The 27,269-nt window shown below is 38.0% G+C and overlaps 1 protein-coding gene across 3 annotated transcripts in view; it reads right to left on the bottom strand.

The window, feature by feature from the left end:
- Positions 1 to 4,190: 4,190 nt before the first annotated feature.
- The window catches only part of LOC143439982 (uncharacterized), a 31,191-nt gene continuing 8,112 nt past the window's right edge, over positions 4,191 to 27,269 (bottom strand). For 2 of the 3 annotated variants that reach the window (XM_076926533.1, XM_076926532.1), the window contains exons 3-5: positions 16,936 to 17,062; positions 16,625 to 16,688; positions 12,512 to 14,144 (exon numbers count right to left, since the gene is read on the bottom strand). In XM_076926533.1, the coding sequence (XP_076782648.1) occupies positions 12,704 to 14,144; positions 16,625 to 16,688; positions 16,936 to 17,062 (1,632 nt within the window). In that variant the 3' untranslated portion in view covers positions 12,512 to 12,703. Of the gene's footprint in view, positions 10,975 to 12,511; positions 14,145 to 16,624; positions 16,689 to 16,935; positions 17,063 to 27,269 lie in introns of those variants that run through there. The other variant, XR_013107927.1, reaches the window with a different exon arrangement.

Below are 27,269 nucleotides of genomic sequence, written 5' to 3' on the forward strand. Positions count from 1 at the left end.
GCCAAGCATATTTCTGGGTTTGTACTATGTTATTTTCGATATATAGGGGCCTCAGTGAAAGCCTTGCTTGATCAGCCCAAAGCACAACACAACCATGTTTTTCCATTTTAAACAGTGTCACCTTTTCCATGTTATACAACTTGGCTTTTATCAAGAAGAAAACACAATTTTTCTGCACAGCAGGTATTAATGTTGATTATGACCTTGTAGTGACTGTTTAGCAGCTGTTTGGAGGCCTGCTCTATGAGGTAGGGATGGCACAGTTGCTGGCTGTAAATCAGGGTTGTCTCCTTTTTGTGGTTTGCAGTCCTATTTCTGAAAAATCCAGGAGAACAAACTTGAGTATCCGAGGATTCTAATTGATAATAGGCCTGGTTGTAACACTGTTTATTTGTGAATTTTATAGAATCAGTCTTCAGTCATATAAAGTCTACTTGGTTTGTCTTACCATTTGCTAAGAACTGGTAAAAAAAACAAAAACAAAAACAAAAACAAAACCTTCACATCATCAATTTTAGACTTTTCATCACAGCTTAATAGCATATTGCTACCCACACATGAGTTGCCCTCTAAAATCTCCAAAACATTTAACTTCAGATGGATATCACTCCTAAATGCTAAAGGCAGAACTTCTTGAAGTGTGAAAAGAAACCTGGAATATCCAATTTGACATCTTGTCAGGCATGTTTCTGTACAAGAGCTTTTGCTACACTGAATAACAATCAATTTCTTTTAAACTTTACCTATACTTTACATACATGGACGTTCACCTGTATGTGTCTCTGTGAATTACAAACAGAATCCAGAAGGCAGGAAATGCTTGGGAATGTACCTAGAGCAAATGTTTAGATAATGTGTGGTTTCTGGAGGTGAAACTTGTGTCCTCAAGACACCTTACTCTTATGTCCCAGACAAAATGTTAGTCATGTTTTATATAAATTTGACAATTGTACATGTTAATGAAAATATATTAGGTCAGTTTCCCCTTAATCTTCTCTAAATCCCTTTGATAAACTTTCACAGCTGATGTGTTCCTTGTTAGGTATTTGAAATTTAGTATGTACACATATATGATTAAATTTTTGAGGTCATTCTGTTGTATGTGTGTATAATGGTTTCAGGACAGGCCATGTTGCATTGAATAGTCAAAGAGAAAGCTCATCTTTCCCTGAGAATGATTCTTACAATTGCTGGAGATTTTCACTCTATAATAAGAAAGAGGATATTGGGAGTAGAGTTCCTTGGACCCACAGGTGACCATGGAATGTAGGGATATTAATCATACAGGGTACACTTTTCAATGAAGGAGAAAAAATAGCTGCAATCAATCCAAAAGTCTCAGAGTAGATTTGGTTAATGGCATGGGTATCTCTTTGTAATCCGAAGGCAAACCTACCTACTGCTAGGTATAGAGGCAGACCTTATCTAACTTCTGCAGATTGATCATCCCAGACACTTTCTTTCTCTTATCTTGCCTATTAAATATCCCTAGGGCAAGTGTTCAATGTTCATTTTGGCCGGTTGACGTCTATGCTGTTGGTAATAGGCCACGTTAAATGCTAGGTCTTTTATATATAGAAGCCACACTCATGGTCACATGTACTATGTAAAACACTTTGTTGTAGTCAAAACTTAAATATATTAGACACCTAGATTGGTCTGATTTGACTGATTGTTGCCTGAAAATCCTTCCCCAAATTGTACTCTATATTAAATATGCTAGCAATGATTTGTCTAGAATTAGACACCCATGTCTGTTTAAGGTTGAGAAAAATCTATATGGACATTTTCATTCTTATCAGTTAGCGTGGTTCATGTCCCTAACTGATCCTAAACACACAAGTTCAACTGAGGTTGGATCCCCACATGACCTTGAATGTTCTGTTCATCAAAGAATTTAGCTCCATTGCATTTCCTAGTGCTGTTTTATTATTGGAAACATACATATCATATTTGCTGTACTTGATCAGAATGTTGTTCATGAGAAAACCAGAGGATAAGATGTAAGCTGGGATTTTCTGAGACTTTTTGTCAAAGTAATTGATTGTAACACTTTTTCTTAACCTCAGGTATACTCTTCAGACAAGGATAAAAAACAGTCACTTTCTTCTTCAAGATATCAAAAAGTCTCTAGGTAACATACTAAAATTCTTTTTCACTGAATCATCTTTGGGTCAGTTCTGCACAAATCAAATCAATCATCCTCATCACCAGTGTCTTCTTTAATCCTGCTAGGGATTAAACCCAATTCATTCCAGTACTTCCCAAATCCAACCTCCTCCAGGCTTTCCATTACTCCCACAGCAACTCTAATAAAGGACAACATTTAATTGAGGCTGGCTTACAGGTTCAGAAATTCAGTTCAATTCATTATCATCATGACAGGAAGCATAGCAGTGTCCAGGGATGCATAGCCCTGGAGACAGTTGTACACAACATTTTAAGGAGAGACAGGAGAAGACTCTCTTCCAGGAAGCTAGGAGGAGAGTATCATTTCCTACACCTACATGACACACCTCTAGCAACAAGGCCACAGCTACTCCAACAAGGCCACATTTCTAATACTGCCTCTCCCTGGGCCAAGCACATTCAAACCACCACATCCCTGTCCATCTATCACTACATATTCTCCTTCTCTTTCCTAAGGATATCTGACCTTCCTATAAGAACCTCACCTTATACATACCTCTTGTGTTATTTGGATAGAAGTATGCATATCTCTGGGTAGCTCTTCAATATAGTACCTGTCATTCTAGCTAGAGCAATAAAATAAATAAGAGTTAAATGAAATATAAATTACAAAAGAAGAAGCCAAAGCATCAATATTTACAAATGATGTGATAGTGTACATGAATTACCCCAATTGTAGTAACAAAGAATGCCTATGGCTGAAGAACACCTCTAGGAAAGTTGCTCAATACAACTACCCCTATCTACCTCTAGCCCAACAAAAAGTAGCCATCCTTTATACAAACAATAAATGACCTGACAAAGAAATTCTGGAAAGAACAGTTTACAATAGCCACAATTAATTTAGTATATCGCACTGCAACAGAAATCAAGAAAGTTAACTGCTTTTATGAAAAACTATCAAGTATGTAAAGAAAGATATTGAGGACCAGGCAGTAGTGGTGCACACCTTTAATGCCAGCACTTGAGAGGCAGAGCTAGGTGGATATCTGAGTTCAAGGCCAGCCTGTTCTACAACATGAGTTTCCAGGACAGCCAGGGCTACACAGAGAAACTCTGTCTTGAAAAAAAAATATTGGGGAAGATATCAGAACTTGGTAACGTCTCCCATATTCACAGATTAGTAGGAATAACAGTGAAAATGGCCATCTTATCAAAGAAATCTACAGATTCAATTAATTTTCCATCAAAATTCAAACACAACTATTTACAGGACTTGAAGAAACAATTCTCAACATCATAAAAAATAAAAAAAAAAAAATCCCAGGTTAACAAAAAAAATCCAGCACAATAAGAGACCTTCTGCAAGTTTCTCTACCTCAATCTGTATTAAAAAGTAGTCACAGTAAAAAGTATATGGTAATTGGTTGAAAGGAAAGGTTGAAGCATAGAGTTGAATTGAAACACCTGTAGTAAACCCATACAACTATGGATACTTGATTTTTGACAAAGAAGGCAAGATCATACAATGAAAACCACTGAAAGCATCTTCAAAAATTAGGGCTGTTCTAACTGGATGTTTGAATATAGAAGAAATCAAACAGATTGATGCCTATCACCCTGTACAAAACTCAAGTCCAAGTGAATCAAAAAACTCAACACAAAACTGTGTATACTAAATATAATAGTTGAGAAACTGGGGAATACTTTGAATTCTTTGGAAGAAGACACATCCTGGACAGGACACCAATAGCTCAGGCTCTACGATAAATGTGACTTTGTGAGACTGTAAGATTCTTTAAGGCCAAGGACAAGGTCAATAGGACAGAACAGCAGCGTATAGATTATGAAAAGATCTTCACCAACTGTATAGCCATGAGAGGGTTAATATGTAAAAGAAACTAAGAGCTATGAATTTAGACAACACCAAGTCGGATAACATAATTTAAAAATGGAATATTGAACTAAACTGAGAACTCTCAACAGACAAATCTGAAGTAGTCTAGAAGTCTTCTGCATCATGCCTAACCATTTTGGTTATATAAATTATAATGTGCTTACCAAGACATAAAAGCTAACATCAACATTTATGTGAATATATGTGCAATATTTGCCTTTGTGTGAATGGATTACTCTTGAGTAGAATTTTTTTTACAGCTTGATTTCTTTAAAGTAGAATAAATATTTCCATTTTATATCAGTTGAGTACTATTCTGTTATAACAATTCCACCTTGTCTTTATTGACAAATAAATAGTCTGTTTCCAATTTCTTACTTTTATAAAGAGGTGCTACAGACATGGCAATACAGACACAGTAAAGGAATTATGGGAGACAGTTGAAGATGAAATCCTCATTTTATACAGTATTTCATAAACATATTCACATTCTCCCATCAAGCACACATAATTTAAAAATTTAATATTTCCATATCTAATAATGAAATGAAGATTATAATTATATATCACATGCAAGATTTTAATAAAACAAGAAACATTTCTGGTGTTGTCAAAGTTAATGTGTGAGACATTACTCATTAACTCATCAATGCTCAAATGCCAATAGTGTATAATGATTTCATTAGAACTATTAGAAACAAAAATATAAATGTAGAATAAGGTTACATGGCAACATCAAACTAAATGTAGAGATACTGAAAGGAATTCCACTAAAATCAGGGACAAGACAAGGCTGTCCACTATCCACTCTCCCCCAATCTATTATATAAAGTAAATGAAGTTCTGCCCAGAGCAATAAGACAACTAAAGAAAACCAAAGGGATGTAAATTAAAAAAGAAGTCAGAGTGTCTCTATTTGTAGATATATGAAAGTATACATAAGCAACCTCAAACATTCCAGCACAGAAATCTTTAGGTCAGGCTCCAAGATGAGCAGGTGATAGATGAGACCACATTAAATGGTCAACAGGACAAAACTGCAACATTCATATTGGGAAAAAGTTCTTCACTAACCCTACATGTGATAGGGATAACCTCCAAAATACATAAAGAACTCAGAAAAAAAAAAAAAAAAAGAACCTAAGATCTTAGACTATGAAACACTGAACAGCCCAGAAACAACCATGATGGGTAGACTAACTTTTTCTCTGTAAGGTGTATTAGTTATCAATATGCAGCTTAACCCTGCAGTTGTACCTTGACTGGCTATTGACAAGGGGGTCTTGTCATAAGATGTTTGCTCAAGTGGACTTTGTGCACTCTCAGAAACAGAATTTATTGGGCTTTACAAACTAATTTTTGTGCCTGAGGCCCTTATTATTGAAAGATGCTCCTGTTCAACCACAAGCCATGCATGGCAGTAGAAAAAGTACTTTATCCAAAGACCTACCTCACTATCTGTTACTGCAGATCCTAATATCAGTTGCACTTACTTTGAGACAGAATACCAGTGGAAGTTGCCTCTCCCCCTGTGCAAGCCTCTTATAGATAAGATAGACAATGCCCACCTGCCCTTCCTTTCCTGCCTCATCCCTGTGTCTCAGCCCCACTTGGGCAGACAGTCCCTGTTCAACCACATGCTTTACCTGCCAGGACACAGTTAAGCTTTCTATAGATCTACCACACTATTTGTTATCCCAGATGCAATGATCACAGCTTCCCCTAGCACTGTACTAAACACCAGAGGCAGCTTTTCCTCTGTCCTGACTATGTCTCCCTGTGGTTGCTAAGATCATCTCTTCCTGCCCACCTCATTGCTCCCAACATTACCCAGCATTCCCTCTTGAGGATACCCACCAAACATGTCAGTAAAAGAGGCAACACTCAGGCAAATTTTTCTGTAAATCCAGACATTAAACAGTAACCCAGGAACAAAATTTCCACCCAAGCAAGACAAATCCAGAAATCAGTACCTAAATCAATAATCACTTCAAACCTAGAAGACTAGACACCAGCATAGGAATATAATAAATAATAACCAGGAAAATATGTCACCAAAAAATCCAAGCTATCCTAACACAGCAGGTCCTGAGAAATAAAAACATGCAACAGATATGGTACAAAAGATGTTGTTTAGCTTGGCGGTGGTGGTACATGCCTTTAATCCCAGCACTTGGGAGGCAGAGGCAGGTGGATTTCTGAGTTCAAGGCCAGCCTGGTCTACAGAGTAAGTTCCAGGACAGCCAGGCTTACATAGAGAAACCCTGTCTCTTCCATATCGAGATTCAAAGCTAACCCATCTATTCAAGAACTACTTCGATGGGGAGGGGAAGGTTCAGATGATCATGTGTGTGGATCCAAAGGCTGAGACTATGACGAAAGCTTGGTAATTTAAGTGTATTTGTCCTATACAGTTAGGTTTCTCTAGAGAAAGCAGCTGCTTGGATGTGAAGAATGGCATTCTGCACATTTTGTAGGTTTGTACAGGGTCACTGGATGTTCAGATAGACTATTTAGCCATCCATAAAGGAGGACAGGTAGGCTTGCTATTCCAAATTCTGTTTTGTATTTTTAGCAAGTCATGAGACCTTTTCTGTGATTAAATGCCAGCTTATTTATGTCAACCGTTTTTGTTGTATTTTATAAAAAGATAAAAGAGACTAGAGATATGTTTGGTAGAGACCCTGTATGGTGTGTGGGAAGAGGTGGCTCTGTGGTCCCATGCTGAGGAATTCCTTCCCCCTCTGAGGTACCAGCCACAGGATGGTGTAGTATAGAATAGAGTTTATTCATGGCATAGGGAAGGGAGTTGAGAGAAAGGCAGAGAGAGGGGTTGGGGGAAAATGGAGGAGTAGAAGCCTGCCATGAGCATGTGGAGAGAGAGGGGGTAGGGGAATGAGAAGAGGAGGGAAGAGGTTAAGAGAGAGGGAGCAAGGGCAAGAGAGCAAGAGAATGAGGAGGGGACAAGCATCCCCCTTTATAGTGAGTCAAGCATACCTGGCAGTTGCCAGGTAGCTATGGGATGGAGCCTAGCCTAAATGCCAACAGTTTTGACACATTGTTTAGTAATGTGCTGTGCACTGACTTGGTTAAAAATGGCTTTGTATGTATGTTCATTTGTTTTTCTGCACTATGTAGGAATCAGGCCTTCATTTCATTGAAGGTCCCAAAAGCATGCTGTTAAAAGATTAGAGGATTCAGCTGTAGGGGTTAAGGGAGACTCCTTCAGGAGGCTGGGTTCCAGGCAGCAGCCTTGTGAACAGAAGTTTTGTGTCTCTCCAGGTGTTGCTAGATAGTGCCCACCAGACCATTTTTCCCAGTCACATGAAGTATTTGCAAAAATATGTATCATTTGCTAAAAAATTAAATTATGTTAAGTTAGTTGGTCCATGTGTTCTGTAGCCGTGATAGTTTACTGATGCAGATCAAAATATTTGGGAATGAAACAATGACAACAGGTATGGTGGTGCATGTCTATAATTTCAGCACTTAGAAGGTGTGGAGGCAGGAGTTCAGGGTCAGCCTGGGCTATATGAGTCTCAGCCTTGGGAGCAGGGGTGTTTGAAAACTATTATCATCTGGTATAGGTTCATTTTCCCTAAGCCATGCAGTGTAACAACTGTTAACTATTTACATATAATTTATGCTGTATTAAATATTAATAAGTAACCTAGGATTATTAGAGTGTATGAGAGGTTGATTGTGGGGTCTCTAAGCATGATGCCATTTTATATGAGATTATTTCCAGAATTTCTTTTATTATACACCAACTAGTTTATATTTTAGTGTTTTTGCAAAGAAAATGCTAAGAAAGTTATAATCACATGTCATGGTATTAAAATCATAATTCCAGATTTCTTTACATATAAGATGGAATGGTCCAGCAGCTATGTCCATGGTCACAGACTTTAGTTCCGTTCAATTGATATGGCACATCCTACAAAATTAACTAGTCACACATATACAAAAATGTTTCAAATACAGTAAAAATGTACACACAATAAAGGTAATTTACAGTTACTGTGAAGAGCCGCTCCCAGAAGATGGCGCCTAGCAGCCAGCCAGGCAATTGCTTGTACCCCGATAAACAAGCCTTATAAGGAATATATAAACAATATGCAGCTTTCTCTAGTAGAGTACCCATAGTATTATGCCACGTGGCTGAGAATTGTTGACTGGCCTTAAGGGGATATAAGCCGGATGCAGAAGGGGAAGGGAGCCGTTTTTTGTATCAAAAGCCTGAATAAACTGCTTGGGGAAGAACTTGGAGTTGTGCTTTCTTTCTGCTGGTCAGAGAGGAGCAACAGCAACAAGTTACAAATGTCATTTATCTTAACTGTGTTTCAGAAATCTAGGGTCAACAGCTTTATTAGTCAAGGCACAGAAGGATGAGTAAGCAAAACTGTCTGTAGGAGTAGGCAAAGTATGGACAATCATTGATGAGGTATGAATGGACACAACATATTTAAAATTGCTCAGTCTTGCTACGAAAATTGATCCAAGTTAAAGAAAATTCCGTGACTTCCTTATTTTCCACTTCTGGATTACTTCCACAATCTTTTACATAAAATTGGCAATGATATCCAAAAGCAATCACTATTTAGGTAAATGAAACAAAGTACTTCACTAATCCAAACTGTTAGTTGTGCCTCTTGGACTAGAAGCATTTTGTAGACAAAGGAGTGTTTCACAAAATTGAAATGTCATTCAGATGAAGGACAAGACATTTTCCACACAGTTAAGATGTTAAAAATGTTCAAGTGGTCTTTACAGTTGGAGCACCATTGTTACAGTATTGGGGATTCTGGGAATCCTTTAGTAGCAAATAGCAACTTAGAGGGCTCGGGATCTCTTGGAGTTAATTTGCTTGCTGGCTTGTTCTTGTAGCATTGCATGAAAAGATTTCACTTTATCTTGTAGCTCATTTAAATATCTTTTTTTTTTTTTTGCTCAAGAATAGCTTCAGGTTGTGTAGCATATGAGTCTACATCATAGTCTACTTCTTCAGTCATCTCTGAAAGTCTTTTCTTCTATGCAGCGAATAGATTCCTGGAACACTGCCCTATCATCTTCCACAACCTGTTCTTCCATCTCTACCATCTGGGAGACAGCTTCATGGAAACTAAACAATTGTGGAGAAACTTCATTTTATTAGCAAAGAAGTTTTAGATCATCTCTCTGAGATGATCTCCCCACTGAATCTGTAAGTCATCAGTCTGGCTTGGTGGATGGTGCATTACTGGATGGACATTACCAGCAGCAGTTGGTTCTACAATCAGTTCTCTCACCCTATTTGCAATCTTAACGTATTAAGAGTAGTTTCACAGGATGCCATCCCTAGAGAGATTGTGGCAATCATGCAAGTATGAAAATTTTCACCTATGAAGGACTCAACACCTGAGTGAGATGGTTTCACTAATGAAATGGTATACAGGTTTACTGCTAGACCTCTAGTGGAAACAGTATTTGAAAGGGGCATGGCTACATGCTTTGCCTATGGGCAGACTGGAAGTGGAAAAACTCATACTATGAGTGGTAACTTTTCAGGAAAGAACCAGGATTATTCTAAGGGAATTTAGTTGCTTGGAAAGGAGTATAAGGTTTATTCCTACCTAAGGCTCTGATGCACTCCTTGAATGCTAAAAGGCTTTTATTAATTTCAGCACCTTCAAGCCTGGTTTGCCTGTCTGCACTGGATGTATCAGCTCATCTTTCATTCTCAGCCAAGTTAACAAGAGAAAATTTACCATGTAGTTTTCCCTTCCTTCTAAGAATGATCTGAAACACTGCATGACTCCGAGATGACTGTGTATTTGCAGATGTTTGAACAGATGTTCTACAGTTGTTGCCTAAGTTGATGAGTTTCAGCAGGTTCTCCACACACTTGACCTCCCGTTCCTGCAGTCCTACCACTTGCACCTGCTGCTTTCCATCTTCTAGTGCTCTTAATTTTGTTTTCTTTCCTTTTTTTTTTTTTTTTTTTTTTTTTTTTTTTTTTTTTTTTTTATATTGAAGGTCCTTTACTGGGCCTACTTCCATGAGTGGCCAAGATCAACAAAAGGGGAGGGCAACCAGCTGGTGCAGGGAGGGTCATTTCCACATTTCACTTACACACAGAACTAAACAGACAAGCACAGAGTCACTATTGTGGTTAGACATTGGCAGCATGGGATGGGGAGGAATGAGGAGTAGGGGGTATCGTGAAAAAAATACAGGCTCCCCCCAAACTGGGTGCCTAGGACAGGACTTGGTCTGCTTCAACCCAAGAGGAATCAGAAGATCAAAAGCAGTTTGGGAAAGCCAGAACCATCAGGGATGGAGGGAGAAGGACGATCCAGGGGGTGGGAGGGATGTTTGGCAACGGGGGTGAAGGGATAGCCCTCCCCCTGCTGGGATCCCTCCAGCCCCTCCAGTCTGGCAGGAAAGGGGCAGCCTGCAACACCCAAGAGCAGGTCTGGGGCTGCTAAGTGCTCCAGGCACGAGGCTGGAGGTGGCTCACAAAAGCTTGCCCTCCAGGGAAATGATGGCACTGCCACCTAGTTTCTCTGGCAGGATGCAGCAGTCCTTGACCTCTTCGTAGTGGTTAGCTTGTAATTCATGCTTGATTCTTGTCAGCTTCTTCTTGATTGGCATCCTTGGAACTGGCATAGATCATTTTGCTCTTTAGCGGCGCATTCTCGGGGGCCTAGAAAATGAACACCAGATTCTCCTTGCTCTTCTTGGTCTCATGGGTTGCATCATAGAGAGCATAGCAGCAGTCTGTATCTGGCAGCATCTTGACAAAAGTGGTATAGGGGTCATCCACAGTCTGCCCCACATTTCCTACTATGATCTCCTTGCCCTCCTCCAGGATGATGTTCTTCTTGTTCTCAGAATGGTAGCTGTCCTACTAGCTTGTCCTACTAAGCATTGGAAAGGTAGCCAACACATGACATGCCTTTGAGAACCTGGAAAAAAATCAGTCAAAATCAAAGGCAAAAATGTCAATTCCCAAGGGAACTTATACAATCTACTAGAGAAATTAAGACTCACTGCCACTGACACTGTGCCAAGAATGTTTCTATACACAGGGCCTGGTTCCAAATGCATTCTGAAGATTCACCACGATAATGAAGTTATTCAGAAACAACAATAGTATAAAGGATCTCCCAGGTGACTTGTATCTCCTGCTGATTCCTGCCCACCCTAGGGTAGGACTCACAATTTTGGCCTAAAACTTATTTAAAATATTTATACTCAAGTGGAGGAAAACTGCCTATTAAGGTCAAAGTCTACCAATGAATAAATACACTTTTTTTGTTGTTTTTTTTTCAAGACAGGGTTTCTCTGTGTAGCCCTGACTGTCCTGGAACTCACTCTGTAGACCAGGCTGGCCTTGAACTCAGAAACCCACCTGCCTTCCAAATGCTGGGATTAAAGGTATGCGGCACCACTGCCTGGCAAATAAATAGACTTTTGAGGATTAACACATTATGGAATGCATCATTTGTGGGGCATCTCCTTTTCTGACCTTGTCTTGGGAATTTAAAACTCCTGCACAGACCTATAATTTAGGATTGTCACAGTGACTTAATTGCAATATATGATTAACTACCTTCATTCTGATAAGAACACATAAACCCGAACCCCATATTTGCTGTCCTATTCCCATTGCACACATGGACCAATATCAGCTGATAATTCTTGAGGGCAGGGAGATTCACAGTGAAAAAATCTATACATAGGTTATATTAATTTGTTACTATTTAACGTATATTTGATTCACATCTTGTTTAGAAACTGTGTGTGTATATGTAAATGTGTGCAGGCTTCTCAGATTCCTGAAATGCTTGCCCTTGCTATAGAGGCATTTTGGTACACTTATGCTTGACTTTTCCCATTGTGGATTTTCTGATACCCAGTCCTCCAAATTACATAAACCTTGACTCATCACAAATTGCTCTGACTCCCTGCAGCAGGTAATGGATTGATCATTCATTGTCCATATGCACAGGGCTTGTGAACCCCACATTTGCTGTCCTATTCCCATTGCACACATGGACCAATATCAGCTGATAATTCTTGAGGGCAGGGAGACTCACAGTGAAAAAATCTATACATAGGTTATATTTTGTTACTACTTAACGTATATTTGATTCACATCTTGTTTAGAAACTGTGTGTATATAAATGTGTGCAGGCTTTTTTATTTATAACTTCATTCTCATCTTCCACTTTATATCTAGACAACAGTTCCTGCTCACTCCACTTCTCTACATCTCCCCAAACCACCACTCCCAAGAACTCTACCATTTTCATATAAAAAAGAGTGGGCCTCTTAGGGATATCAAATGATTAAGGCATACCATGTATCAATAAGAACAGGAACCACTCACATCCAACTATCAAGGCAATTAAGTAGAAGGAAAAGCATCTCAAGAGCAGGTAAGAGTCAGACACATACATGCACTAATTCCCAACACTATACCTTTCATGCCATAGAAGGTGACTGTTATGAAATGGCTTTATTAAACTGATTGCATTTATACGGTTTACACAAGAACGTATTTTTAAAATTCCTTTTAATACCACCTTAACAAACCTTTTACCACATTTGTTCCATTATGAGGGATCCTCGACAGTACATGTTCTTTAGGCATTTGAATTTTGCAAATGCTTTATCAAGTTGGTTACATTCCTACAGTTTCTGATCAATATGTGTTCTTTTATGACTTTGAAGATTGGTGTGTCCTGCAAAGGCTTTACCACACTGATTACATTGATAGGGTTTCTCTCCAGTACATGTTCTTTTATGTACTCGAAGGTGACTGTTTCCTGCAAAGGCTTTGCCACATTGGTTATATTCATAGGGTTTCTCACCATGATGTGTTCTTTTATGCTTTTGAAGATTAGTGTGTCCTGCAAAAGCTTTACCACATTGGTTACATCGATAGGGTTTCTCTCCAGTATACGTTCTTGTATGTACTTGAAGATGACTGTTTCCTGAAAAGGCTTTGCCACATTGGTTATATTCATAGGATTTCTCACCATAATGTGTTCTTTTATGCTTTTGAAGATTGGTGTGTACTGCAAAGGCTTTACCACATTGGTTACATTGATAGGGTTTCTCTCCAGTATGCGTTCTTGTATGTGCTTGAAGATGACTGTTTCGTGCAAAGGCTTTGCTACATTGGTTACATTCATAGGGTTTCTCTCCAGTATGTGTCCTTTTATGTACTTGAAGGTGACTGTTTTGTGCAAAGGCTTTACCACATTGGTTACATTCATAGGGTTTCTCTCCAGTATGTGTTCTTTTATGCTTTTGAAGAGTATTATGCTGGACAAATGCTTTACCACATTGGTTACATTCAAAGGGTTTCTCTCCAGTATGTCTTCTTTTATGCCTTTGAAGATAGCTGTGAAGTGCAAAGGCTTTGCAACATTGGTTACATTCATAGGGTTTCTCACCACTATGAGTTCTTTTATGCTTTAGAAGATTGCTGTGTCCTGCAAACGTTTTACCACATTGGTTACATTCATACGGTTTCTCTCCAGTATGAGTTCTTTTATGTACTTGAAGGTGACTGTTTCGTGCAAAGGCTTTGCTACATTGGTTACATTCATAGGGTCTCTCTCCAGTATGTGTTCTTTTATGTACTTGAAGGTGACTGTTTCCTGCAAAGGCTTTACCACATTGGTTACATTGATAGGGTTTCTCACCACTATGAGTTCTTTTATGCTTTAGAAGATTGTTGTGTCCTGCAAAGGCTTTACCACATTGGTTACATTCATAGGGTTTCTCTCCAGTATGTGTTCTTTTATGTACTTGAAGCTGACTGTTTCGTGCAAAGGCTTTGTCACATTGGTTACATTCATAAGATTTCTCTCTACTATGTGTTTCTTTATGCCTTTTATGATGACTTTGACAATAAAAGGCTTTACCACATTGGTTACAATCATAAAGCTTTTTTCCAGGGTGTGTTCTTCTATGTATCCGAAGACCAGTATAAGCCATAAAGGATCCAGTACTTGTGCTATTATGTATCTGAAGGTGATTGTTTCTTGCAAACGCTCCATCATATTGCATACATTCATAAGGTTTCTCTCCAGTATGAATTGGTTCATATCTTTGAAGATGCCTGTAATATAAATATGGTTTAACACATTGGATATGTTCAGAGAGCTTCTCTACAGTAGGACTTTTTTCAAGCCTGTGTATGTAATTGACACATGAGAAAGGTTTACCCCATTCATATTACTAATGCAGCATTTATATGTAAGAATTAATTTAAAAATTATTTCTAATCACTTTGATTTTATCTATGGTGTTTGCTTCATTATGCATATTATTTACAACTTTTTTTTTCTTTTTCTAGACAGGGTTTCTCTGTATAGCCCCAGCTGTCTGGAACTCACTCTGTAGATCAGGCTGCCAGGCTGGTCTCGAACTCAGAAATCCTCCTGCCTCTGTCTCCCAAGTGCTGGGATTAAAGGCATGTGCCACCACTGCCCAGCTATTATTTACATCTTTAAAGATACTGTGATAGTAAGAGTATTTGTAACATGGCTCAAAATTATAACATCCTTTTCGTATATGAGGTTTTTCATATATTTGACAAAATGTGCAAGCATTCAAAGCTTTACCATAGTGACTGCATTCATATACTTCCATATAATGTGAGCCATGAACATATGTAGTTTAACAGGACAAAAAGAAAATTTCTACATGACTAGTACTCATAGAAATTTTCCGCAGAGTTGTTGTTATATTTTCAAAGAGGTTGTGAAATCAATTAATTAAAAACTGTCATAACTTTCAACAAATGTAGTCTATGTGGGAAAAATCTACAAGTAGATTTTGTTCAATAGATAGATGGACAGGCAGACAGACAAACATATACATGTCCCATATAATAAATCTATGAAAGGTAGCATAACAAATTATATATATATTATTCACATATATTTACTTTTTGTTCCTCATTGACATGGGGTATTTGGATTAAGTTTTATCTACAGTCCTACATGGATAGTTGGTTTTCAAAACGTCAGAAATCCACAGAATTGATGTTACAAACATTTCTGTATTAATGTTCATTTTGATTAGAGACCTGTCTGCTCCTGGCAGCTTCCTGTCTTGGATTCTAAGAAGAAATTGAGCATCTTTGGAGTTACTCCAGTTGTGGTGAGACAGCCACTAGGCAAGAATTGCCTCTTTTCATCTACAGACAAATTACTGTCCAGAAAAGGACACTCTTGCAGAATAGGCGACTGATTATATCTGCCTAGACAGAGTAATCAGCCCTTAATAATTCTGCAGCACTAAGGTCTGTCAGATGATCCTGGGCCAGAAGGCTGAAGATCAGATGCTCCAACGTTTTGTAGTATAGGGAGTGTCTAGTTGTTCAGCGGTTTCTATAAATTGGCTAAGTTTTAGAAGCTATGCTTTGTGCTTACCATAATTTTAGTTAACTCGGTCATTCTGGATTTCTGACGGGGTTGAAAACTTATAGTCTCATAGCCAATCCTGGCTATTTACTTTGAGAGAAAAAATTTGAGTGGATGGTTTTCAGCTGACATTCATTCCAAAGCCAAGAAAAAAAGCCAGGTTCAAAACTAAGTGTTTTAGTTAGGAGAGATGACAAATGTTCTGGTTAGTCAACAAAATGATGGACTGGGTATTAGGACTATCTTGTACCTTACTGGTACAAATAGGCATAATTATGCTCTAATTGTATTTTGAGAGAGTTTTCTTTTAACAGGAAGGGTGATATGTAGGAGGAGCTAAGGTGGGAGGAGTACTGAGAGGAAGAGAAGGAATAAGGAGAGGGGGAGAAGAAGGAGGGGAGAAGCTAGGTGATGAGAGAGAGAAAGAGAGAGAAGGGGGGGATATGGAGGCAGATGTTCACGTGTCTCCACCAGTCAAAGATAGTTGATATATCTAGGTTGGGTATTGGGTTACACTTCTGATTGAGCATTACCAAACTTATGAAGCCTTTGATTAACATTTTTTAAAAAATTGTATAAAAGCAAAAAGGAAAAGGGGGCACAGGATAGGGGTTTTCTAGGGGGGGGGATGGGGAAAGGGGATGGCATCTGAAATATAAATAAAATATTCAATAAAAAATAATAATACAAAAAAAGTTTTATCTACAACAACCTTTTTAATTTCTATTCTTAACTAAGTTCTATTCACTTCCACTCTCAATAATCTTAGCAATCTTGCTACAAGTATATAAGTAACATTAGTATAACATTAGTATGCTATGAACTTGGATATAAGACAGTTTTGGATATATACATATTATATATTCAATGTGTATACTTTTTGCCCTGAGTGGTTTGAGACTAAACAGACAGTCAGTTCTACAGTGTAGCTTTAATGCAGCAGTGCTTGAAACGGTACTATCTGTTAAGGCATTGTTTCCATGTTTTCTGTCTTACAGGAATTCCCTGCAAACACAAATTGAATACATGCCACTGAGGTAGCACATTGGTGAGAATTTAATAATCAGTATCCATAAACATATTTATTACATGCTTAATTAAAAAAAAAGATCAACCACACATTAAGATTTCTTCATCAGCATATTAGGATCAACATGCACAAGAAAATTACCTTTTATGTCTTCCAGAATTTTCACAGTGTTCTTGAATATCACTGTGATCGCTCCAGTTATAGCCTAAAATATAATACCAGAAAATGGATGATATATTCCAGCAATTTAGGAAAAATTTAAGAAACTATATTCAGTGATCCTTAGAAACAGGCCTGATTTATTCACCTCATTCTTCCTCCTTCTCTAATGAAATTAGAGAAATGTATCAATAATAACAAGAAAAGCAAACAAACACACAAACGAACAAGCACATCAAAAATACAATTGCGCCCTTATTTAGAGAAAAACAAAACAACATTCACATTCTTACCTATTGCAGTGAGGTTCCTATAGTTCTCCAGCATCACATCTTTGTAGAGACTCTTCTGAGTAGGATCCAGCAAAGCCCATTCTTCCCGAGTAAAGTTCACGACTACATCGTCATATGTCACTGCATTCTAAAATATCCCATATAAATGTACAAAAGACAGCATGAAAATGAAATATTAGACATATATATGTGATTGACAATATTTTCAAATATTTTTGTACTTTCCCCACTTGTTTCCTAACACAGAAGTTATAATGTAACTTGATCAGAAATTCATTTTTGAAGGAAGTTGATTAATGAGTTTCTCATCTGTCATTTTTTCACCCTTTGTGTTGGATAAACCCTTGGAGTCAAAAGCCAATTAATAGAAATAAAGAGACAAGCAAAAAGATCAATCATAGTAAGCACAAAGATACATTGTATGGATAATTACCAACTACAAAAGCAAAGAGCAAGTTGCTTGGATTTGCAAATGCATTTAATCACTGAAGACACAGAGGCAAAAATACCTCATTGTGTTTGTGGACAGACTAGTCTATTCAATGAGTTCGAAGACAGCCAGAGTTGTATATTATGACCCGATATCTCTTGTGAAAAATCAAAGAATCAAACCACAAGGAAGAAAACAAATCAGAATATTAGTTAAGTTCTTAGTTAAGTTCTTAAAGTGAATTGTACATACACCCTAGTTGTATATTGATCTTCCAGGAATGACATCATCCAGGTCAGCAAACAGTTGGAGAAAAGTAGAGAGAATGAGAAACAAAATGCAGGGACAGTTCTTTCAAGAAATTCCCGCAGGGTGATGGTGGCGCACACCTTTAATCCCAGCACTTGGGAGGCAGAGGCAGGCGGATTTCTGAGTTCGAGGCCAGCCTGGTCTACAGAGTGAGTTCCAGGACAGCCAGGGCTACACAGAGAAACCCTGTCTCCAAAAAACAAAAAAACCAAAAAAATAAAAAAAATCCCTATGAATTTCAAGAATTCCCTATAAATAAAAGCTGGCTCTTCAAAGCAGGCAAGCCTCCCAGAACAGGACACAGTTGTCTAGCTAGGCCTGAGCCAATATTCCTTTGTCCAGGGTCTCAGGCTGGCCTGACTCACACTGGTAAGAACAGCAAACATTTGTGATACTAATAACTTTCCAGAGAGGGGAGGGGTTCAGGATTCTTTTCTCTGTAAAAAATTTTTTAGCTTTATACTTTTTTTTTTTTTTTTTTTTTGGTTTTTTGAGACAGGGTTTCTCTGTATAGCCTTGGCTGTCCTGGAACTCACTCTGTAGACCAGGCTGGCCTCGAACTCAGAAATCCGCCTGCCTCTGCCTCCCAAGTGCTGGGATTAAAGGTGTGCGCCACCACTGCCTGGCAGCTTTATACATTAAATAAAGATCCAAATAAGGCATTCAACTATAAATTCAGCCCTGTTTTAAGGAATTATACACATTTAAAATTGAAAACTCTATTTTGTAAGGCTTACATTTTATACTCTTAAATGTATTGGTCATATAGTAACCCAGATCCAAAGAAACGTTACGACATAAAAGTTTGGAAGTCCTGACTGTGACTACATGTGCATCATGGAGCCGCTCAACCACTCTGCTGTGCACTTCAAGAACAGAACGCAACACAGACAAACTAAAAGCCTCCAGGAGTTAAAATCATTGGAGGTGCAAAGTTGTATCCCTTCATCCTTGGCTCCTCTCTGAGAGCAATCTAGAAGGCTTTGCTCTCCCCCTGGCTCCAAAAGGCGATGTGGTCACCACCCCCTCAACCTACAGGCCCTGCTGGAATTTGGGGAGCTGGCTGTTTCCCTGCCTGCCAGGCTATCTATCCCCAAGCCCCAGAAAACAAAGAGGATCCCCAGTCACTGTCCTCTGCGTTGCTGACTATCACCAATACTAGGGGCTCAGGATTTTTGAAATATCTCTGGGATATACCTCAAGGTAAAGTGATGCAAAAACATATTCCAATCAAATGGAACTAAAAGGTAAGCCTGTGTAGGCATTTTACTACTTGAAAAACCAGAAGATTTCAAAGTATACAAATAGGCTGATGATATGATAGTATATATATAAATGAACTGTAAAATATGACAAGAAAACTCCTATAGCTCATAGGTGCTTTCAGGATAGTGACTTGATCCTAAATTAATTGAAATAAAATCAGGAGCCGTCCTATATACCTCTGATATAAAGAGGAAAAATGGGCTAGAAAGACTTTAGGCAATCACCAGGCTGCACAATAGCCACAAATAATATAAAGCATGATGAAGTATGATCTGAAAACTCTAAAGAAGCAAATGAAAGGGCTGTCTGATGAAAACCTAGAAGTCTTTGAGAAAAGACATTGCCCCAAGACCATTATAAGCTCTCTGAAGCTTATTCCTGGTTTTAAAGAAGGAACTTTGTTGTTTTTTTGACAACACGTCCTTGGGAAAAGCTCCATAGGCTTAGACCACAAACTGTTATTTGCTCTGCCAAGCATATTTCTGGGTTTGTACTATGTTATTTTCGATATATAGGGGCCTCAGTGAAAGCCTTGCTTGATCAGCCCAAAGCACAACACAACCATGTTTTTCCATTTTAAACAGTGTCACCTTTTCCATGTTATACAACTTGGCTTTTATCAAGAAGAAAACACAATTTTTCTGCACAGCAGGTATTAATGTTGATTATGACCTTGTAGTGACTGTTTAGCAGCTGTTTGGAGGCCTGCTCTATGAGGTAGGGATGGCACAGTTGCTGGCTGTAAATCAGGGTTGTCTCCTTTTTGTGGTTTGCAGTCCTATTTCTGAAAAATCCAGGAGAACAAACTTGAGTATCCGAGGATTCTAATTGATAATAGGCCTGGTTGTAACACTGTTTATTTGTGAATTTTATAGAATCAGTCTTCAGTCATATAAAGTCTACTTGGTTTGTCTTACCATTTGCTAAGAACTGGTAAAAAAAAAAAAAACAAAAACAAAAACAAAACCTTCACATCATCAATTTTAGACTTTTCATCACAGCTTAATAGCATATTGCTACCCACACATGAGTTGCCCTCTAAAATCTCCAAAACATTTAACTTCAGATGGATATCACTCCTAAATGCTAAAGGCAGAACTTCTTGAAGTGTGAAAAGAAACCTGGAATATCCAATTTGACATCTTGTCAGGCATGTTTCTGTACAAGAGCTTTTGCTACACTGAATAACAATCAATTTCTTTTAAACTTTACCTATACTTTACATACATGGACGTTCACCTGTATGTGTCTCTGTGAATTACAAACAGAATCCAGAAGGCAGGAAATGCTTGGGAATGTACCTAGAGCAAATGTTTAGATAATGTGTGGTTTCTGGAGGTGAAACTTGTGTCCTCAAGACACCTTACTCTTATGTCCCAGACAAAATGTTAGTCATGTTTTATATAAATTTGACAATTGTACATGTTAATGAAAATATATTAGGTCAGTTTCCCCTTAATCTTCTCTAAATCCCTTTGATAAACTTTCACAGCTGATGTGTTCCTTGTTAGGTATTTGAAATTTAGTATGTACACATATATGATTAAATTTTTGAGGTCATTCTGTTGTATGTGTGTATAATGGTTTCAGGACAGGCCATGTTGCATTGAATAGTCAAAGAGAAAGCTCATCTTTCCCTGAGAATGATTCTTACAATTGCTGGAGATTTTCACTCTATAATAAGAAAGAGGATATTGGGAGTAGAGTTCCTTGGACCCACAGGTGACCATGGAATGTAGGGATATTAATCATACAGGGTACACTTTTCAATGAAGGAGAAAAAATAGCTGCAATCAATCCAAAAGTCTCAGAGTAGATTTGGTTAATGGCATGGGTATCTCTTTGTAATCCGAAGGCAAACCTACCTACTGCTAGGTATAGAGGCAGACCTTATCTAACTTCTGCAGATTGATCATCCCAGACACTTTCTTTCTCTTATCTTGCCTATTAAATATCCCTAGGGCAAGTGTTCAATGTTCATTTTGGCCGGTTGACGTCTATGCTGTTGGTAATAGGCCACGTTAAATGCTAGGTCTTTTATATATAGAAGCCACACTCATGGTCACATGTACTATGTAAAACACTTTGTTGTAGTCAAAACTTAAATATATTAGACACCTAGATTGGTCTGATTTGACTGATTGTTGCCTGAAAATCCTTCCCCAAATTGTACTCTATATTAAATATGCTAGCAATGATTTGTCTAGAATTAGACACCCATGTCTGTTTAAGGTTGAGAAAAATCTATATGGACATTTTCATTCTTATCAGTTAGCGTGGTTCATGTCCCTAACTGATCCTAAACACACAAGTTCAACTGAGGTTGGATCCCCACATGACCTTGAATGTTCTGTTCATCAAAGAATTTAGCTCCATTGCATTTCCTAGTGCTGTTTTATTATTGGAAACATACATATCATATTTGCTGTACTTGATCAGAATGTTGTTCATGAGAAAACCAGAGGATAAGATGTAAGCTGGGATTTTCTGAGACTTTTTGTCAAAGTAATTGATTGTAACACTTTTTCTTAACCTCAGGTATACTCTTCAGACAAGGATAAAAAACAGTCACTTTCTTCTTCAAGATATCAAAAAGTCTCTAGGTAACATACTAAAATTCTTTTTCACTGAATCATCTTTGGGTCAGTTCTGCACAAATCAAATCAATCATCCTCATCACCAGTGTCTTCTTTAATCCTGCTAGGGATTAAACCCAATTCATTCCAGTACTTCCCAAATCCAACCTCCTCCAGGCTTTCCATTACTCCCACAGCAACTCTAATAAAGGACAACATTTAATTGAGGCTGGCTTACAGGTTCAGAAATTCAGTTCAATTCATTATCATCATGACAGGAAGCATAGCAGTGTCCAGGGATGCATAGCCCTGGAGACAGTTGTACACAACATTTTAAGGAGAGACAGGAGAAGACTCTCTTCCAGGAAGCTAGGAGGAGAGTATCATTTCCTACACCTACATGACACACCTCTAGCAACAAGGCCACAGCTACTCCAACAAGGCCACATTTCTAATACTGCCTCTCCCTGGGCCAAGCACATTCAAACCACCACATCCCTGTCCATCTATCACTACATATTCTCCTTCTCTTTCCTAAGGATATCTGACCTTCCTATAAGAACCTCACCTTATACATACCTCTTGTGTTATTTGGATAGAAGTATGCATATCTCTGGGTAGCTCTTCAATATAGTACCTGTCATTCTAGCTAGAGCAATAAAATAAATAAGAGTTAAATGAAATATAAATTACAAAAGAAGAAGCCAAAGCATCAATATTTACAAATGATGTGATAGTGTACATGAATTACCCCAATTGTAGTAACAAAGAATGCCTATGGCTGAAGAACACCTCTAGGAAAGTTGCTCAATACAACTACCCCTATCTACCTCTAGCCCAACAAAAAGTAGCCATCCTTTATACAAACAATAAATGACCTGACAAAGAAATTCTGGAAAGAACAGTTTACAATAGCCACAATTAATTTAGTATATCGCACTGCAACAGAAATCAAGAAAGTTAACTGCTTTTATGAAAAACTATCAAGTATGTAAAGAAAGATATTGAGGACCAGGCAGTAGTGGTGCACACCTTTAATGCCAGCACTTGAGAGGCAGAGCTAGGTGGATATCTGAGTTCAAGGCCAGCCTGTTCTACAACATGAGTTTCCAGGACAGCCAGGGCTACACAGAGAAACTCTGTCTTGAAAAAAAAATATTGGGGAAGATATCAGAACTTGGTAACGTCTCCCATATTCACAGATTAGTAGGAATAACAGTGAAAATGGCCATCTTATCAAAGAAATCTACAGATTCAATTAATTTTCCATCAAAATTCAAACACAACTATTTACAGGACTTGAAGAAACAATTCTCAACATCATAAAAAATAAAAAAAAAAAAATCCCAGGTTAACAAAAAAAATCCAGCACAATAAGAGACCTTCTGCAAGTTTCTCTACCTCAATCTGTATTAAAAAGTAGTCACAGTAAAAAGTATATGGTAATTGGTTGAAAGGAAAGGTTGAAGCATAGAGTTGAATTGAAACACCTGTAGTAAACCCATACAACTATGGATACTTGATTTTTGACAAAGAAGGCAAGATCATACAATGAAAACCACTGAAAGCATCTTCAAAAATTAGGGCTGTTCTAACTGGATGTTTGAATATAGAAGAAATCAAACAGATTGATGCCTATCACCCTGTACAAAACTCAAGTCCAAGTGAATCAAAAAACTCAACACAAAACTGTGTATACTAAATATAATAGTTGAGAAACTGGGGAATACTTTGAATTCTTTGGAAGAAGACACATCCTGGACAGGACACCAATAGCTCAGGCTCTACGATAAATGTGACTTTGTGAGACTGTAAGATTCTTTAAGGCCAAGGACAAGGTCAATAGGACAGAACAGCAGCGTATAGATTATGAAAAGATCTTCACCAACTGTATAGCCATGAGAGGGTTAATATGTAAAAGAAACTAAGAGCTATGAATTTAGACAACACCAAGTCGGATAACATAATTTAAAAATGGAATATTGAACTAAACTGAGAACTCTCAACAGACAAATCTGAAGTAGTCTAGAAGTCTTCTGCATCATGCCTAACCATTTTGGTTATATAAATTATAATGTGCTTACCAAGACATAAAAGCTAACATCAACATTTATGTGAATATATGTGCAATATTTGCCTTTGTGTGAATGGATTACTCTTGAGTAGAATTTTTTTTACAGCTTGATTTCTTTAAAGTAGAATAAATATTTCCATTTTATATCAGTTGAGTACTATTCTGTTATAACAATTCCACCTTGTCTTTATTGACAAATAAATAGTCTGTTTCCAATTTCTTACTTTTATAAAGAGGTGCTACAGACATGGCAATACAGACACAGTAAAGGAATTATGGGAGACAGTTGAAGATGAAATCCTCATTTTATACAGTATTTCATAAACATATTCACATTCTCCCATCAAGCACACATAATTTAAAAATTTAATATTTCCATATCTAATAATGAAATGAAGATTATAATTATATATCACATGCAAGATTTTAATAAAACAAGAAACATTTCTGGTGTTGTCAAAGTTAATGTGTGAGACATTACTCATTAACTCATCAATGCTCAAATGCCAATAGTGTATAATGATTTCATTAGAACTATTAGAAACAAAAATATAAATGTAGAATAAGGTTACATGGCAACATCAAACTAAATGTAGAGATACTGAAAGGAATTCCACTAAAATCAGGGACAAGACAAGGCTGTCCACTATCCACTCTCCCCCAATCTATTATATAAAGTAAATGAAGTTCTGCCCAGAGCAATAAGACAACTAAAGAAAACCAAAGGGATGTAAATTAAAAAAGAAGTCAGAGTGTCTCTATTTGTAGATATATGAAAGTATACATAAGCAACCTCAAACATTCCAGCACAGAAATCTTTAGGTCAGGCTCCAAGATGAGCAGGTGATAGATGAGACCACATTAAATGGTCAACAGGACAAAACTGCAACATTCATATTGGGAAAAAGTTCTTCACTAACCCTACATGTGATAGGGATAACCTCCAAAATACATAAAGAACTCAGAAAAAAAAAAAAAAAAAAGAACCTAAGATCTTAGACTATGAAACACTGAACAGCCCAGAAACAGGGGTCCATAGATAACAGAAAATTCTCAACAGAGGTATCTTGAATGGACTAGAAGCACTTAAAAAACCTGCTCACCATCAACAATAATCAGGGAAGTGCAAATCAAAATGAAGGTGAGAGTCTATTTTACTCCAACCAGGATTGTTGGGAGTAAAATAGACTTCTAACAGAAAGTGGCTATCATCTTTACAGCCATCTCGAGCCATATACCCTGACAAGAGACTTGTTTTTCAACAGCTTATAACAGCAGAACACACTCTGATAAATATCTTGTTCATCCCACATATTTTATTTTGCTGTTTAGTGCCCCCAGCTACAAGGCACAGGTGGTATATCCACGCCTACAAGGTGCATGGTGCATGTGCTATCTACACTATATATGCCTGTAAGGCACACACGGTATCCATGCCTACAAGGCATGTGACAAAACATTTAAATACCCCAGACTTCCCTTCAATAAATGAGACTTGAGACTTGATCAAAACCTCTGTCTTGTCTCTATTCTTCGTGTCTCTTCCCCTTCATGCCCACTATCTCTCTTGCTAGACCCTGACACACAGACCGAAACAACAACTCAGGTGAGACACAGTGGCCCCCAAGCCAGACAGTGCAGATCTCAACATAAGATGGCTAAAATCAAACAATCAAGGGACAGCAAATCTTCACAAGGATATAGAGGAAAGAATACACTTCTCCATAGCTGGTGGGTTTGCAAGAGGTTACAAACTTCTGGAAATCAATCTGGAAGATAATCCAGAAAATTATAACTAGTTCTAGCTGAAGACCCAACTATATTGCTCCTGGGCATATACACAAAAAATGCTCCACAACAGCACAAGAATGTGTGCTACACTAAGTTCACAGCAGCCTTATTAGTAATAGCCAGAAATTGGAAGCAAACTAATTATCCCTTAACCAAGAACAAGTCACATTCAAAAGAAAACTATTCAGCTATTAAAAACAATGTCATCCTGAATTTTACAACCAAACGAATAGAAGTAGAAAATATTATTTCAAATGAGGCAACCCAGACCTGAAAGATACACATGGGATATACTCACTGGTAAGTGGATATTAACCAAACAGTACAGAATATCCATGATACACTCCCACAGACCCCAGGAAGTTAAACAAGATTAAAATTCCAAGTGGGGATGCTTCAATCCCACTTAGAAGGGGTAATAAAAAAGAAATGGGAATCAGGCTGGGCAGTGGTGGCGCATGCCTTTAATCCCAGCACTTGGGAGGCAGAGGCAGGCAGATTTCTGAGTTCGAGGCCAGCCTGGTCTACAGAGTGAGTTCCAGGACAGCCAGGGCTACACAGAGAAACCCTGTCTCAAAAAACCAAAAAAGAGGAATCAGAAGGTGGGACTTGTGTGGGACAGGGTAGAGGAATGGCAAAAGGAGACAGGATCAAGAATGGGACAGACCTGAGAGAAGACCAGAGGGCCAACAGTATGAATGGAAATATAGAGCTGCTGAGTAGGGGACAGGCGTAAATTTATAAAGTCCCAGAGACCTAGCATAGGTGAGTCTCTTATGACCCAATGTGGGTAACTTTAGTCAAAATGTGCAATAATAGGAATATGGAACCTGAAGAATCCACCTCCAGTACATAGACAGGACCCCATTCGAGGGATTCGGTTACCAACTCACCTTCAGATTTTTCCATTCAACATTGTTCCATTCTAAAAATAATGCAGGAGCCAGGAAGTGGTGGCGCAGGCCTTTAATTCTGGCACTTGGGAGGCAGAAGCAGGAGGATTTCTGAGTTCGAGGCCAGCCTGCTCTACAAAGTCCCAGGACAGGCAAAAAATAGAAAAACATTGTCTCAAAAAACAAAAATAAAAAAAACAATAATAATAATAATGCAGGAGAAAATATGAACCAGGGCTGGAGAGATGGCTCAGCAGTTAAAGAGTACAGACTGCTCTTTCAGAGGTCCTGAGTTCAATCCTAAACAATGAACGAACTTAAATTTAAGAATCACCATCCCTGACCTAAAGCTGTACTACAGAGAAAAACTGCATGATATTACAAAAACAGGTATGTGGACCAATGGAATTGACTCAAAGATACAGAAATAAACCCATACATCTTTGTACACTTGATATTTGATAAACACAGGAGCCGGGCAGTGGTGGCGCATGCCTTTAATCCCAGCACTTGGGGGGCAGAGGCAGGTGGATTTCTGAGTTCAAGGCCAGCCTGGTCTACAGAGTGAGTTCCAGGACAGCCAGGGCTACACAGAGAAACCGTCTCAAAACAACAAAACAAAAAAAACTAACAAACAAACAAAAAAAACCAAAAAAAGATAAACACAGCAAATAAAACAATGGAAGAAAACAGAGCATCTTCAACAAATAATACTGCTCTAATTGGATATGTACATGTAGAAGAATGAAAATTGATTCACATTTATCACAGTACATAAAATTCAAGTCCAAGTGGATCAAGGACCTCAACATAAAACTGGATACACTAAATCTCATAGAAGAGAAAGTGGGAAAAAGCCTGAACTCATTTGGACAGGAGACAATTTCTTGAACAAAACACCAATGGCTCAGGCTCTATGATCAAGAATTAATAAAAGGAAGTTCATGAAACTGCAAACCTTCTGGAAGGCAAAGGATAGTGTCATCAATAGGACA

The sequence above is a fragment of the Arvicanthis niloticus genome, chromosome 28 (genome assembly GCF_011762505.2).
Source record: "Arvicanthis niloticus isolate mArvNil1 chromosome 28, mArvNil1.pat.X, whole genome shotgun sequence".
Classification (NCBI taxonomy): domain Eukaryota; kingdom Metazoa; phylum Chordata; class Mammalia; order Rodentia; family Muridae; genus Arvicanthis; species Arvicanthis niloticus.